Genomic DNA, 14,062 nt, shown 5'->3' on the forward strand with positions numbered 1-14,062 from the left:
TAAGAAGGGTTCAGTTAGTATGATAGTCACAAGGGTCTTTCTGTCAATTTAGAAATAAAGAACATGCCTACATAACTTCATTCATTCATTCATTTATATTCACTCATTGTTCATAACACAGACAGTAGCAGTGGAGCTGGAGCCATTCCTTGCTGACACTGAGTGAAGGTCAGGGTCTAGTTATCAGTCACACACAGGGCCACATGCATATAGATTATGTCAATCTAAAATATAATCCAACAGCTGAATTGATTGATTGTGCTGTCATGAGTAGCAAACAAACTGGTATGCAAACATATTTAGTTGCATTTTAAGTATACGACTGACCTCATATTCAATAAGTGGAGAAAGCCTCTTAAGATGGCAAGTTAGTTAGCTGCAAGTAGTGGGTTATGGCAAGCAGTGTGGAATTCAAGTCCACGTGTCCTCAACTTGCTGGCGGTCCAAGCAGTGTGTTGTAATAATTGTTTTTCACAACTATTTTTTTCTGAAGAAAGTATCACAGGTGGAGCAGAAAAAATTCTAAACCTTAAGTGGTGCTGTGACACAGATTTGGATTAATTGTGTGATAAAAGTAGAGTTTAGAGTGTGCTTAGTAAGAAGTTAAAGTGTCCGCTACCTTTGATTGCATTTGTAAATTGCAACAATGAGTTGGAGCCTTTTTTTCTCTCTCTTGTGACTGTAGAAACAGTTGACATTGCCCATCAGTGCTGCCACAATAATCATCATACTAAGGCAACACTTTAGGTCAGGTGAAAAAAGAACTTAGAATTGTGGTTTCAAGGGAAGTGTTCCAATCTGCTGTTCAAGTCTCAACTTGAGTGAGAGATTCTCTATAACTGAAAACCAATTTGGATTTAGAACACTTCAAGAATGATCATATCACGTCAAATTAAATCGGAACGTTGACAAGTAAATGGTAAATAGTCCCCCATCATATAGCGCTTTAATCGGTGTGTTGAACACAAAACCAATCATTAAAACCGTTTTAAGTATACATTGGAAATAACGATTGGCGTTTCCTAATCGTTTTTCCCATTTTACCTTAACTCTAATTCCCATGTTTTTATACACATTCATATCTTTAAAATAAACCTCCGTATGAACAGGAAGTACTATAACAATCTAGCAACCTCCTATTTACTCTGAGGTCACTTACACTGCTTATTGTCATGGCTTCGATCAAACCGGAAATAGGAGCAAGTCACACCGGATATGGTTGGAGTGAGTGTTTATTACAAAACGCTGTCAAACTATGTAGCTGCGATCAGTACACAACAACGCCTGTTAGATAGAAACTTTGAGTTCAAGCAGACCTTTATGTCCATTTAAAAAACGAAAGCTACCGTCGTGGGAAAGAATGGAAGAAGACATCCTAACGACGTTAAAAATATTAATAATAGGAGAAAGTGGTGTTGGAAAGTCCAGGTAAGCTAAGAAAAATGTGACTCATTGCTAGCGGGATGTAGGTAGCCTAGCACCAGAGCCACATGATTCTGCAGGTTATGTTGTTTTAAAGTAATTTTCATCTTCGTAATTCCCTTGATAACGATGACTAGTGTACACATTCAAATATCTCATGACGTTCGGGTTCTAGGAAAGCGTTTTAACGTTAGCTCGCATCGGCTGTAGGTGTCATGGTCGTTGCTATCTCACAGTGAACATCATTCAACCGTATTTCCATTTGTGTGTGTATCGGGTCAAGAAAGGTAAAATTATTTTGCCAATGAGGCTTACAATATTGATAAAGATATCGTCGAATACGGTTGCTTAGCTTACGCTGTTCCCTCGTCACCCGAATAAGACAAATCAATTGTTCTATAGGCAAATTGCTCATGCCTAATTCTTTATGGCACTGATGTAGCTTTACAGTATAGTTTGCTGAGTCATGGTACAGGTTGAATGAGTTGTTTTTTTTACAAGCCGACTGCCGACACCTTCAACCCATAGTGGCCCAATTCCCATTGGTATCCCATAGGTAATTGGCACGAATCCGGTATAGAGTATTAGGTTTGATTCGCATGTTTGGTTTTGGCAAAAGTTGTATACTGGATGCCCCTCCTGACGCAGACTTCTGCATTTATCTGAGCTTGGGACCGGCTCAGAGACAGTGCCCCCCCCCTCCGAATACCGTATTTTTCGGATTGTACGTCGCTTCGGAGTATAACTCTCACCAGCCAAAATGCATAATAAAGAATGAAAATAACATATATAAGTTGCACTGGGGTATAAGCCGCATTTTTTGGGTGAAATATATTTGATAAAATCCAACACCAAGAATAGGCATTTCATCTTGAAAGAGAATTTAAAATAAAAATAGAATAGAGAACAACAGGCTGAATAAGTGTAGCCCAGTGTTTCCCAACCTTTTTTGAGTCACGGCACATATTTTACTTAAGAAAAATCACAACACACCACCAAATAAAGATGTCAAATACATTTTTAACGAGTTAGAATGAAACCGTAGTCTCAATTAACTTAGTGTGAAATCTAATATATCTGATATTTGTAGATTCCTCAAGTCGCAATGCAAATGTCCCACTGATGTGAAACTTTTCCAGAAGACTTTTTTGCAATGTCCGAAGACATATCATCAATATGTCTGAAAATGGTATTATTTGAGAGAACTCGGGCTATTTCTTTATCAACGCCAGAGCTGAGCATTTCTTCTACAATGATTTAGCCGGCAAGTAGTATTAATGGTATGCTACGATGTGTTGCTGTTTGGATTTAGAGATAAGTTCAGCAACTCTGTTGCAAGCTTTCACTGCTTTCTCACTCCTCTTGGTAGTTTTCAACAATGCTGCCTGTTTGTTTACGCAGATACAAGTACCGTAATTTCCTGACGATAAGCCGTGACTTTTTTCACGTAAACAGCGATGCGGCTAATATATGGACTTTGGGTGGGGAACGCTAACGAGTTTTCACGCCGCTAAAACGTTTATCCTCGTCACATGGGACCGATGAAATGACCGGGAAATTCTGAGTCCGTTCAATTCCGACACCGGAGAGGACGACTTTGACGGTTTTAGTGCGCAGTAGGAAGTCCGAGAGAGCGACCGGCTAGCCCAGGGGTCGGGAACCTATGGCTCGCGAGCCAGATGTGGCTCTTTAGATGACTGCCCCTGGCTCTTTGAAAATTTCTTAACAGAAAAATTAATCAATAATTTTACTAATAATGTTACTTTAGTAAAAAAAAAAATACAGGAAAAGCCATCACAATGAAAAAAAAAAATCCACACACATTTTAATCTTAAGATATTTTCACCTGCAACTTTTCGCCCTGGCACGCAACAACGAGCCAATCCTTTCTGTACTCTGGTGTGCGGGACGGTCCGATACCCTAAAAGTCTAATTTTATTGGATCATTTACAACAGCCTGCATACATCACTTTGAGGCCAAGAAGTAATATTCCCTCATTTTTGGTTAGCTTGTTTATGCAGAGTGAACCATTCTAACCAAGAAGATGACGAAAAGAAAAAATAATGAGGATTACCGTATGTTTCAGCAGGAATGGACAGAAGAAATCGCCTTTGTGGAGAGAGCGGGTTGTGCAGTGTGTCTTTTATGCAATGATAAAATTTAATCTATGAAACGTTCAAATATAAAGCAACACTTTGACACACGCCATGCCACATTTGCAGAGAAATATCCAGCGGGAGATGACAGAAAGAGGTCCTGTCAAGAACTAGTGTCCAGAGTGCAGGCTAGTCAGCAGCAGCTCCGTGTCTGGGCCAAACAAGGTGATTACAATTTGGCTAGCTTTGCTGGTTCTTTAACAATTGTGAGAAGCGGGAAGCCGTTTGCAGATGGCGAATACGCCAAATCATTCTTGCTTGATGTGGCCAACAAGCTTTTTGACGACTTTAAGGATAAAGACAAGATAATCAAACGGATAAAAGATATACCTTTCTCAGCAAGAACTGTACATGATCGTACCATTATGATGTCAAATCAAGTGGAGAAACAACAGGTGAATGACATAAATGCAGCAAAGTATTTTTCAAAGTATGTTGTTCAAAATAAATTCAGTCTTATTGTACTCTAAAATTGTTGGTCTTTCTCTTCCATTTAGCTGTTTTTGGTATTAAAATATACATATGGCTCTCTTAGGATCACATTTTAAAATATGTGGGTTTTTTGTCTCTCTCAGTCAAAAAGGTTCCCGACCCCTGGTCTAGCCGGTGCGGCTTATATTGAGGTGGGCTCAATAGTCCGTAAATTACAGTACTTTTTCTTTTAAAAATGTATTATGCAAAGCGTCACTAATCATTCTGATACACAGATGCACAGGTTAATTCACTACCTGTTGCCATTGAATGGGCATGCTGCCCACATAGACATAGGATATACGCTTATTTGCGTTGGATAAATAATTTTCGGACCAATCAGTTGAAAGTGGGCATTTTTCCACGGCACACCTGATGATCTCTAATGGCACACTAATGTGCCGCGGCACAGTGGTTGGGAAACACTGGTATAGTCTACATTGTGTGACGCATAAACAACGAACTGAGAACGTGCCTGGTAGGCTATGTTAACATAAAAGATTACGGTAAGAGTCATTCAAATAACTGTAGCATGTAGAACATGCTACAACCATATATACATGTACGTCCTATATATATATATATATATATATATATATATATATACTATACGTGTGTGTGTGTATTCTTTGTCACGGTACTATCCCTTTTTTCTGGCCTTACTTGTAGTCTGACTGTATTGGCAGTGACTTAACACACCCTAAGTGATTGCCAAGTTCCACTACTGCTGCAGATTCGCATATATTTTAAGAAACCTGATGAGTTTCTGACTAGATTTGCTGTGTGCTGTGTGTCAGTAAATTAATTAGGACGAGGGCAGTGTTTCCAGAAAAAGAAAATTTGTGGATTCAGAAAGGAAATTTGACAATAAACAGAAACATTGACCAGTTTAAAATGTCATTACCTCAAACTTCTTGAGCAATCATTAGGCAGATACATCAACTTGACTAATTTCTGAATAGCATACATGTCTTTGATTTATTAGACTCATTCAAACCATTTAACTCACTGGATAGGTTTCTGCCTGGCAAGGAATATATAGGTTTCCTTTTTCCTGAACAAATGAGATATACAGAGAACATCTAACTTGCCTCCAAGTATCAGTCATCAGCTTAATCCACCTTAAGACGCAAGCCATCAGTGCTGCAACACTGTCCTGTTGGCATGTGAGGAATAAGAATTGTGCTGGTGTCAGGGAAACAACTGAGGTTGAGGGTACTTAAAGCATTAGCACTCAGACATTCTGTAGTTGAGAACCCGGTCCCCCACCCCCATGTAAAACTGTCATGTAGAGTTTGTGTAACACATACAGTACATGTAGAAGACATAGTGATTAATGGAAGAGGTTGTTAAATAGAATTGTGATCGCCATTCACCTCAGAACCCCTATTATGTCAACAATATAATAGAAACCTGACTCACACCAACCATTGATTCATTTAAGTAGAATTAATTTACTAAAACAAGCTATACTGCTGTATATATTTGTGATAATGAGTCTCTAAGCTTATTCAAGTTCTTCATTCTGTCAACAGTCTCCTCCTAAGATTCACAGACGACACATTTGATCCAGAGCAAGCAGCTACAATTGGTGAGTAACCTGTCAGAGGTCATAGAGGAAATCCCTTTATTTCGCCACATTTATCCCTGTATACATGATACAACCTCAGCAAATATTTCCTCTGCATTTAACCCCATCGTGGAGGACTCATGAGCACCATGCAACCACCAAGGAGCACCTGGGGAGCAGTTATGCTCTCAGTGTCTTGGTCAACAACACTTCAACAGGCTTGGAAGAGTGGAACCAGGAACCTCCACTTCCAAGACGACTGCTCTTACCAGCTGAGCTACATTACCCATAGATATAGAAAAATTCTGAGTTAGGAGTTAAACAGAAATATGACTGTAAAACATCTTAGTCAAAAGCTGGTAGAAACTGCAAGATATTTGCTTGTATAATCAGTGTGACACTGTTAGCTACCACAGTCAGTATAACCAGCTTTGATATCATTTTACCAGAGAAAATTTGCCAGTTATAAGGAAAAAAACTGAGACTCAATAAAGAAAATTATTTATTTTATCATATTTAGTTATGCATACAGAAATTCGAAATTCGATAAGTGGTCGAAATTCAACCACCGCGTTTACCTTCTCATGGATAAACAATGAACAGTAGGCAGCTGCCAGCAATCCCACGAGCAGCTAATTCAGTTAGTTCACTGACACTTGTTCAGTGACTTCCTCAACAACATTTCAACAGGCTGGGGGAACACAGGAATAAAACCAGGAATGTTCAGTTCCGAGATTATTGCTCCACCCCCCGAGCCAAACTGCCCCTTAAGATAAAATGAAAACATAGGATTAGATGCACATTACATAATGTCATAAATAGTTGTACATTATTGCATACAGCACAAATAAATGCAATTCAGTGTAAACAAAGAATAAAATATTGAATAATAAATACAATATGAACTATTTAATCTGAGGCCTCACTTGACTTTGACAGGATATCTGTTAAAACAAACATATGAATAGTTACTGAGAAACACTGAAGCCATAAACAAATACGTTTTTCAAGGTAAAGTCATGACCGATAAGTTTATATTAATATCAAACCTCCTTTGTTGGGGAAAAAAAATGCCATCAGATTTAAACAAAGCTACTTTTCAGTTGTTGAGAATCAGAATTATAAATATTTTATTGATCCTGGAGGAAATTGAGTGGTCTCATGCTCCATACAGAAAATAAATAAATAAATAACTAGATAAATAAATAGGAAGAGATAAGCAGGGATAAATAGATATATAAAATATTCTTCATTATTCAAGAGTACTTATCCTGCCTGCCTGTAGTATTTGCACACTTGTTTTTTTCATTGCAGAGTTGACTTTAAAAAAAAAAAATCCATTCACTTATTTTGACAATAAAGATTGTTTAAAAAGGTGCTCTGATACACTGCTACCCTTTTCTTTCATGTTAATACAAACTAACATCTCTTATTTTTGCTTGCTCTGTTACTTCTTGGTTAAATATTACATGAGGTGAAGTACAATATTAGGTGCAGACTGCAGCTCCTGTTTTAAACTTGAAAGCTACACGCCAAGCAGCGCTGTTTATGCTATACCAGCTCACTTTGTTGCTCATCTGTACCAACGGTTTTTTAAGAGAAGTAAAATTAAAATACTGTTCATGTCACTGTTTGTCATCCTCACTGTCGTCTTGTAGCTATGCAAGTAGCTATACATTAATTCCTGGATGGAGGCAGCACAAAAACTACCTGGCTGCATTTGGCAATAGGGATCCTGTAATCAACACTGTAGCTGCTGTAGATTAAAAGAAGGCACATTGATTTCAGCCTTTCTGCCTCAGTTTTTCAACTATCAATGTTTTAAATGAGATGTGTAAATGGTTTTGTAAAAACACCATATTGCAAGAAGAACTGTATGTTTTCTCAAAGGAAAAGTCAAAGTTTGTTCAAAATGTAATTTTGAAACTGATCAAGATTTGCTGGAATGTTTTCAGTAAACTTTTGTTCTCAACATTTTGTAATAATCATATATGCAAGTGTGCGGTACATCTAGTGTATGACATATCTTTAACTTTTCTGCTGCTCTCTCTTTGCCTCCTTTATTTTGGCTATGATCTTTACTCCTTTCTCTGGCTCCACATTACCGTGGTAAATCTGTCAGTGTATACTAAAACTCAGACCTGTATTTCATCCAGACACTGCACAAGGTTGTGGAGGAGATTTACTTGTTGGGGGAAGAGGGGCGGCATTATTGTTTTCATGTAATTGTCTGATTTCTCTGGGACCTGGCAGGAATTGACGTGACTTTCTGAGCCATTTGTTTCCCTCTTTTTTTGTCATTAAGACTTTTATTGCTTCAGTTAACGCCATTATACTTAATCCCAATGTCCCAATGAAGTCGATATGTGTAGACGGTCAGAATAGTTTAAATAAAAGGGAAGGGCATAACAGCAGTCAGTATAGCAGGGGTTAACACAGGCATTGTGTGATATGGATATTTTAGACAGTTTGTCACTGATTATTGTAGTCCATTACTGTACATCACTAATATTTTTGGCAGTGACTGGCTAAATCTGTAAGAGTCATCATATCAGAGACTGCAGTAAGCAATCAGCTCAGGTTTCTTTTTGGCTGTTTTTTTCTTCTCTAGGTGTTGACTTCAAAGTGAAGACCATCAGTGTGGATGGTAACAAGGCAAAGTTGGCAATATGGGTAAGTGCACTATATCATAATTATAGGTTACAAAAATCTAATAAATTAAATGTCTTCGCCCTCTCCTCAAGTTTCCCAAAATGTCTACCTGATGTCCACAAGGTGGTGCTGAAATAATAATGTATGCCAACAAACAGCTGCTTTTGTGAGACAGTCTGGTTCATCTGCTCTTGTTTTCCATCTGTACACTGAATGTTCATTTTCTATAGTCATGCTGAGCAGCTTGTATTTTACAGGACACAGCTGGACAGGAACGCTTCCGAACCCTGACGCCTAGTTACTACCGTGGTGCTCAGGGCGTCATCCTAGGTAAGATGAGCTCCCCTGGTGTTTTTGTAATTTTGTGAAAATTCTTGTGTGCTTGTTTGTTTGCTTGTGTGTCCTCACAGTCGAGGTTGGACATGGTTTTACAGACAGGGATGTTTGTTTCAGTCTGAGAGAATCACACTTTGGTCCCCTTACTTAAAATTTTATCAACCCCCCTGTCTCACTCAAAGTATACACAAACATGCAAACACATACACACACACACACACACACACACTTGTCCAACACTATATGAAACATTTTAACACATTGCCTGGGTTTAGCAGTGGTCCTTTCAGTGTCCAATGTGTTTTACTTGATTTACTTTTCTTTATTTATAATTCATTATCAAATTCTTGTGTGTGAGAATTTTATGATTTTATGTATCAAAGCAATACAGCATTGATTATACTGACAGAAAACAATTTTTACATATTTTTTAACAATTTGGTAAAATCTCCATTTGAGCCCACAGTGAAGTTAATGAAAGATAGTCGTGTATTTGACTTTTGTGTCTATACTAATTAGCTAGAATTAAGGATTTTGCATTCACCTTCTGTGCAACAGTGTATGATGTCACACGAAGAGAAACTTTTATCAAGCTTGACAACTGGCTGAATGAGCTGGAGACGTACTGTACAAGGAATGACCTTATGAAAATGCTTGTTGGAAACAAAATCGATAAGGTAAGTATGTTTTACCCTGTGTGGAAAATGCTTATCAATCAGATTAGCAAGTCTCTTTGGTCAGAAACCAGGACCATGTTAAGGTTTTGAGAGACTAAGCCTAACCCTAAACTTCAGCATATGATATTTGATATCCATTTCATTTTATGGATAAATACCCAAATGACTATTGCAAGAAGAGTCAATCCTACTTTTAGATGCAAAAGTAAAGAGCTGAATGAGCATGGAATGCCACCACTTGAATTTCTTTTGGCATCTTATCCTGGTATCACCAGGATACCGGGATCCATCAATCAGGATAAAGCACTTAACTATGTAGTGTATTAAGAACTCACTGTATCCTGCTTGTTGTCTGTTAAAACTACGTTTCCTCTCTACCCTGTACAACCACAGAAAATTACAGATCCACACAGGAGACTGCAAATAAGCAATTACTTCTACTTTTGTCTTAGGAAAACCACGAGCTAGACAGAGCTGAAGGGCTTAAGTTTGCAAGAAAACATTCCATGCTTTTTATAGGTAAGTTAGGAGGATACCCCGCTTTCAAAGACCTTTGGCATGAGTTACAATAGACTAATATGAGGAGAGAACCTGCTTCAGAAATGACTTTCATATTGAAAAGGAATGTTTGCAACGGTTCTAGTAATGAAGTAGACTTCCTCTTTCTTCCTTTCCCCCTGTACTTTTGTTTTACTGCACCATCTTTAATTAATTGCCCAATACCATCTGGTTAAATGGATTTCTTTAACTCTTAATGATAATTTGTAGTTCTAAAAGTGTCAGTGAAACATTATAATTATTCTATTTAGTCTTGGCTAATAAGATGTAGAGGAAGGTGTGTTGCTTTAAACAAGTGGTTCATGTGTCTCGGTAAAGAAATGGTATGCAATAGACATCTTTTACCTGCATTTGTTCAGCTAGTTTCCTCTGCATTTATTTTTTTGCTCTTGCTTCTGACTCTGTCTTTCCAGAGGCAAGTGCTAAGACCAGGGATGGGGTTCAGTGTGCATTCGAAGAGCTGGTAGAGAAGATTATTCAGACTCCTGGATTATGGCAGAGTGAGACCCATGGCCGAGGAGTGCAGCTCACAGATGAAGATGCCGGGGGTCAAACCTGCGGGGGCTACTGCAACCTACTCTAGGTGACATCAACAGACATTTTCAAATACACAAGCACGACCAACGAAGTGAACTCCAACATAAGCAGATGACTCCTTGTGTGATGTGTTGAGTGGAGGTACCTGACTCTTCCCCTGTACCAAGCTGTGTGATTTGATCCTACACACTCACATCGTTCGCAACCTTTCTGATACAATTTTGCGCTTTACATACAAAGCCTCCTCAACATTGTGACTTTGGTTGAGATTTGTCTCATCTTTTTCTGCAGTTGCAGTATCCTGGTCAAAGTTACCTGTTTTCATTGACTCAGCACTCACAAGAGCATAAATACCAGAAGTGTGAAACAAAGTTTGTAGATGTGAAATATGGAAATGAGAATTTCAAGTTTAACCTAGGTTTATGTCTTATATGCAGCTTTCAGTGCAGCAATTTGCCTTTGCAAGCACATCTGTATCAGTGCAGCGCCAAATTTTATGTTTGTGTTACATCACAATCATTCACTGGTAGGTTAAATTTGAGGATAGTTGGTTGTTTTTCCCTCTACTCTGGCTCTTGTTTGGTTCTCCTGTTATCCTTCTATAGCACCTCAGAGCTGTGTGCTGCTTACGGAGAAAATAATCAAACTGAGATGCCTAATTTTCTTGGTCAGCACTCCTTTAAAGGCTCAGATTATGTATCTCTCCCATGCAACAGCATCATTTGTTCACAATATATAATAGAATTACAATTTCTTTGGTAAGGTTTTAAATACTTTTCTTGACTTTGATATCAAAACTTTTTAGGGGTGTACGATATGGGAAATATCTGCAGTTACCTTTCCATTAAATTCCAAGTAAATGTATTTCGTACCTCAATGGCATTTCTTCAGTCAGACTAATAATACCAGTAATGTCACTTGCCTGGATATAATCCTTTATATAGACTAATTTAAGGACAAATCAAAAGTGTTCCATAATGATCTGGGCTGTTGCATTGGTCAATGGCATTGGGATGCAAGCACTAATTTGGGCAAATCAAAGACGTGTGCTTCTATTTCTGGTTGTATCTGCAAACTAATTATAATTGTACTCTGTTCATGACCTTCATTATTTTTTATAGTATTTGAGTGCTGAGGGATGTAGTTACTTTCAGTTTGTGATAGGAACTATAAAATTGAGATTTTTAACTACTTATAACTGCATGGTAAACGACTATATTTGTGTATTTTCAGTAAAAGACCCTGATGGAATTATTTACTGTAATCACAGAGTTAACAGGACTGAGAATAAAAATGCATATAGTATACCAGTGGGTACATTTATTTGAAAGTTTGATTTTACGCATTCACCTCATTTAGCTGTCATTTGAAATACATGAATTGTGTTCATACATGTATAAATTACAAATCCTAATAACTTGTAAAGCTGGATGTAAAATTTAAACCTTTGTTTTGCTTTGTGTAAAAATGACCCTTGTAATATAAATGTCTTTTCTAAGTGAAAATGTTGCTGTTATTGCAGTCAGTGAGTAATGTATTTTATTGTGATTGAAAAACACTGGTTTCATCGTTGTCGATGTTGGAAATGTCTCTGATAGGTGAAGGGTTTTTCACTTTGCCTTCTTTCACATTCCAGTGTCAACAGTATCGAGACTTTTTTTAAACAGAGTTGAAACAACTCTAGGACCCCAGACATGTGATCAATCTAAATCCTTTTGGCAGCTTTCTCAGGAAATGCTACTGCTGTCATAACTCTACCAGTAACTACATGTAACTAATGTGTATAACTCCTAGGCAATAAAGTAAGGCTTGGGGCTGGCAATGAAAGAGAAGATTTTCACTTGAAGCATGTTTTTCATCTCCTGCCTCCTGTCTCAGCCAAGAATACATCATTATTTTAATTTTATGTCATCAACAACATTCTGAGCTGTATTGCTGCATTTTCTGTCTTTCTGCATTTGAAAACCATCAGCTACTCATATGAGCAAACTTTTTTTTTCTCAAAAAGAAGACACACACACACACACACTCACACGTCTGAAAAATATTTATATATATATGTGTGTGTGTGTGTGTGTCTGTGTGAGTTTACAGAGAAGGTCGAGTCACTGTGGCAACCCCTGAAGGGGGTTCTGCATTACTTTATCTAACTCATTCAAGAACTAACTCAAATTCCCATCCTGCCTGTGCGGCATAGCCACTAACAACATTGAGCATCACACCTTCAATTTCCAGTTTCAGACTCATAAGTTTATCTGACATTCTTTTCACCTACAGAACATTCCTCACAAACTCCTCCTTCAAGATAACCCCTACTCCATTTCTCTTCTTTTCAGTACCATGACAGTACAGCTTCAAGTCTGCCCCTAAGCTTCTAGCCTTCCTACCTTTCCGCCTGGTCTCCTGGACACACAGTACATCCACTTCTCTGCATCATGTCGAACAACTCTCCCTTTCTTGTCATAGTCCGAATATTCAAAGTCCCTACTCCCAGTCCCAGGCTCTTGCCTTTCCTCTTCTCTGCTTCCGAACACACCTTCCGCCTCTCCTTCTTTGACCTACAGAAGCCCAGTTCCCATTGGCTCCCTGTAAATTATTGGTACCAATTGTTGTTGATAAACCAGGCCTTGACCAATCTGGTATGATCTGGTTATTATGGTTGAAACCCCCCCCCCAAAAAGCTCAGGGAAACATCGCCGAGTAGAAGTGTATGTACATACATGTATATGTACATACATATACAAACACACTGCATACAAAAATACAAAAAATTTGTTGCTGAACAGCTGATTGATCAACTCAACAATGGAAACATGTTACATCCTATGCAATTTGGCTTCAAATCAAACCATTCCACTGACACAGCATGCTGCTATTTCCTCGAGGTGAGTCTTGAAAAAGGAGAGGTGGTCGGGGCTGTCTTTCTGGATCTTCGTAAGGCATTTGAAACTGTAAACCAGTGTTTCCCAACCACTGTGCCGCGGCACATTAGTGTGCCATGAGAGATCATCAGGTGTGCCGTGGAAAAATGCCCACTTTCACCTGATTGGTCCGAAAAATATTTATCCAACACAAATAATGTGTCTTCCTATGTCTGTTGGCAGCGTGCCCATTCGATGGCAACGGGTAGTGAATTAACCTGTGCATCTGTATCAGAGTGATAAGTGACGCTTTGCGTGATACATTTTTAAAATGAAAAGTACCGGTGTATCTGCGTAAACAAACAGGCAGCATTGTTGAAAACAACAAAGAGGAGTGAGAAAGCAGTGAACGCTTGCTACAAAGTTGCTGAACTTATCTCTAAATTCAAACAGCCACACATCGTAGCAAAACATTAGTACTACCTGCCAGCTAAATCATTGTAGAAGAAATGCTCAGCTCTGGCGTTGATAAAGAAATAGCCCGAGTTCTCTCAAATAATACAATTTTCAGACATATTGATGACATGTCTTTTGACATTGCGAAAAAGTGTTCTGGAAAAGTTGCACATCAGTGGGAAATTTGCATTGCAACTTGAGGAATCTACAGATATTAGATATATTAGATTTCATACTAAGTTAATTGAGACTACGGTTTCATTCTAACTCATTAAAAAATGTTTTTGACATATTTATTTGGTGGTGTGCCGTGTGATTTTTCTAATGTAAAATATGTGCCGTGGCTCAAAAAGGTTGAGAAACAC

General features: G+C 38.2%; 1 protein-coding gene across 1 annotated transcript; it reads left to right on the forward strand.

Annotated features, from left to right (window-relative positions):
* Window positions 1-1,211: 1,211 nt before the first annotated feature.
* LOC147232220 (ras-related protein Rab-18) lies at window positions 1,212-11,885 on the forward strand. Its single transcript, XM_086151587.1, has 7 exons — window positions 1,212-1,428; window positions 5,586-5,641; window positions 8,232-8,293; window positions 8,530-8,602; window positions 9,167-9,285; window positions 9,738-9,804; window positions 10,257-11,885. Exons 1-7 carry the CDS (start codon window positions 1,361-1,363, stop codon window positions 10,424-10,426), a joined length of 615 nt encoding a protein of 204 aa, XP_086007713.1. The 5' UTR covers window positions 1,212-1,360; the 3' UTR covers window positions 10,427-11,885.
* The last annotated feature ends 2,177 nt before the right edge of the window (window positions 11,886-14,062 follow it).

Source organism: Fistularia commersonii, chromosome 8, assembly GCF_037954325.1.
Source record: "Fistularia commersonii isolate RoL2024-O1a breed Wild chromosome 8, RoL_Fcom_v1.0, whole genome shotgun sequence".
Classification (NCBI taxonomy): Eukaryota; Metazoa; Chordata; class Actinopteri; order Syngnathiformes; family Fistulariidae; genus Fistularia; species Fistularia commersonii.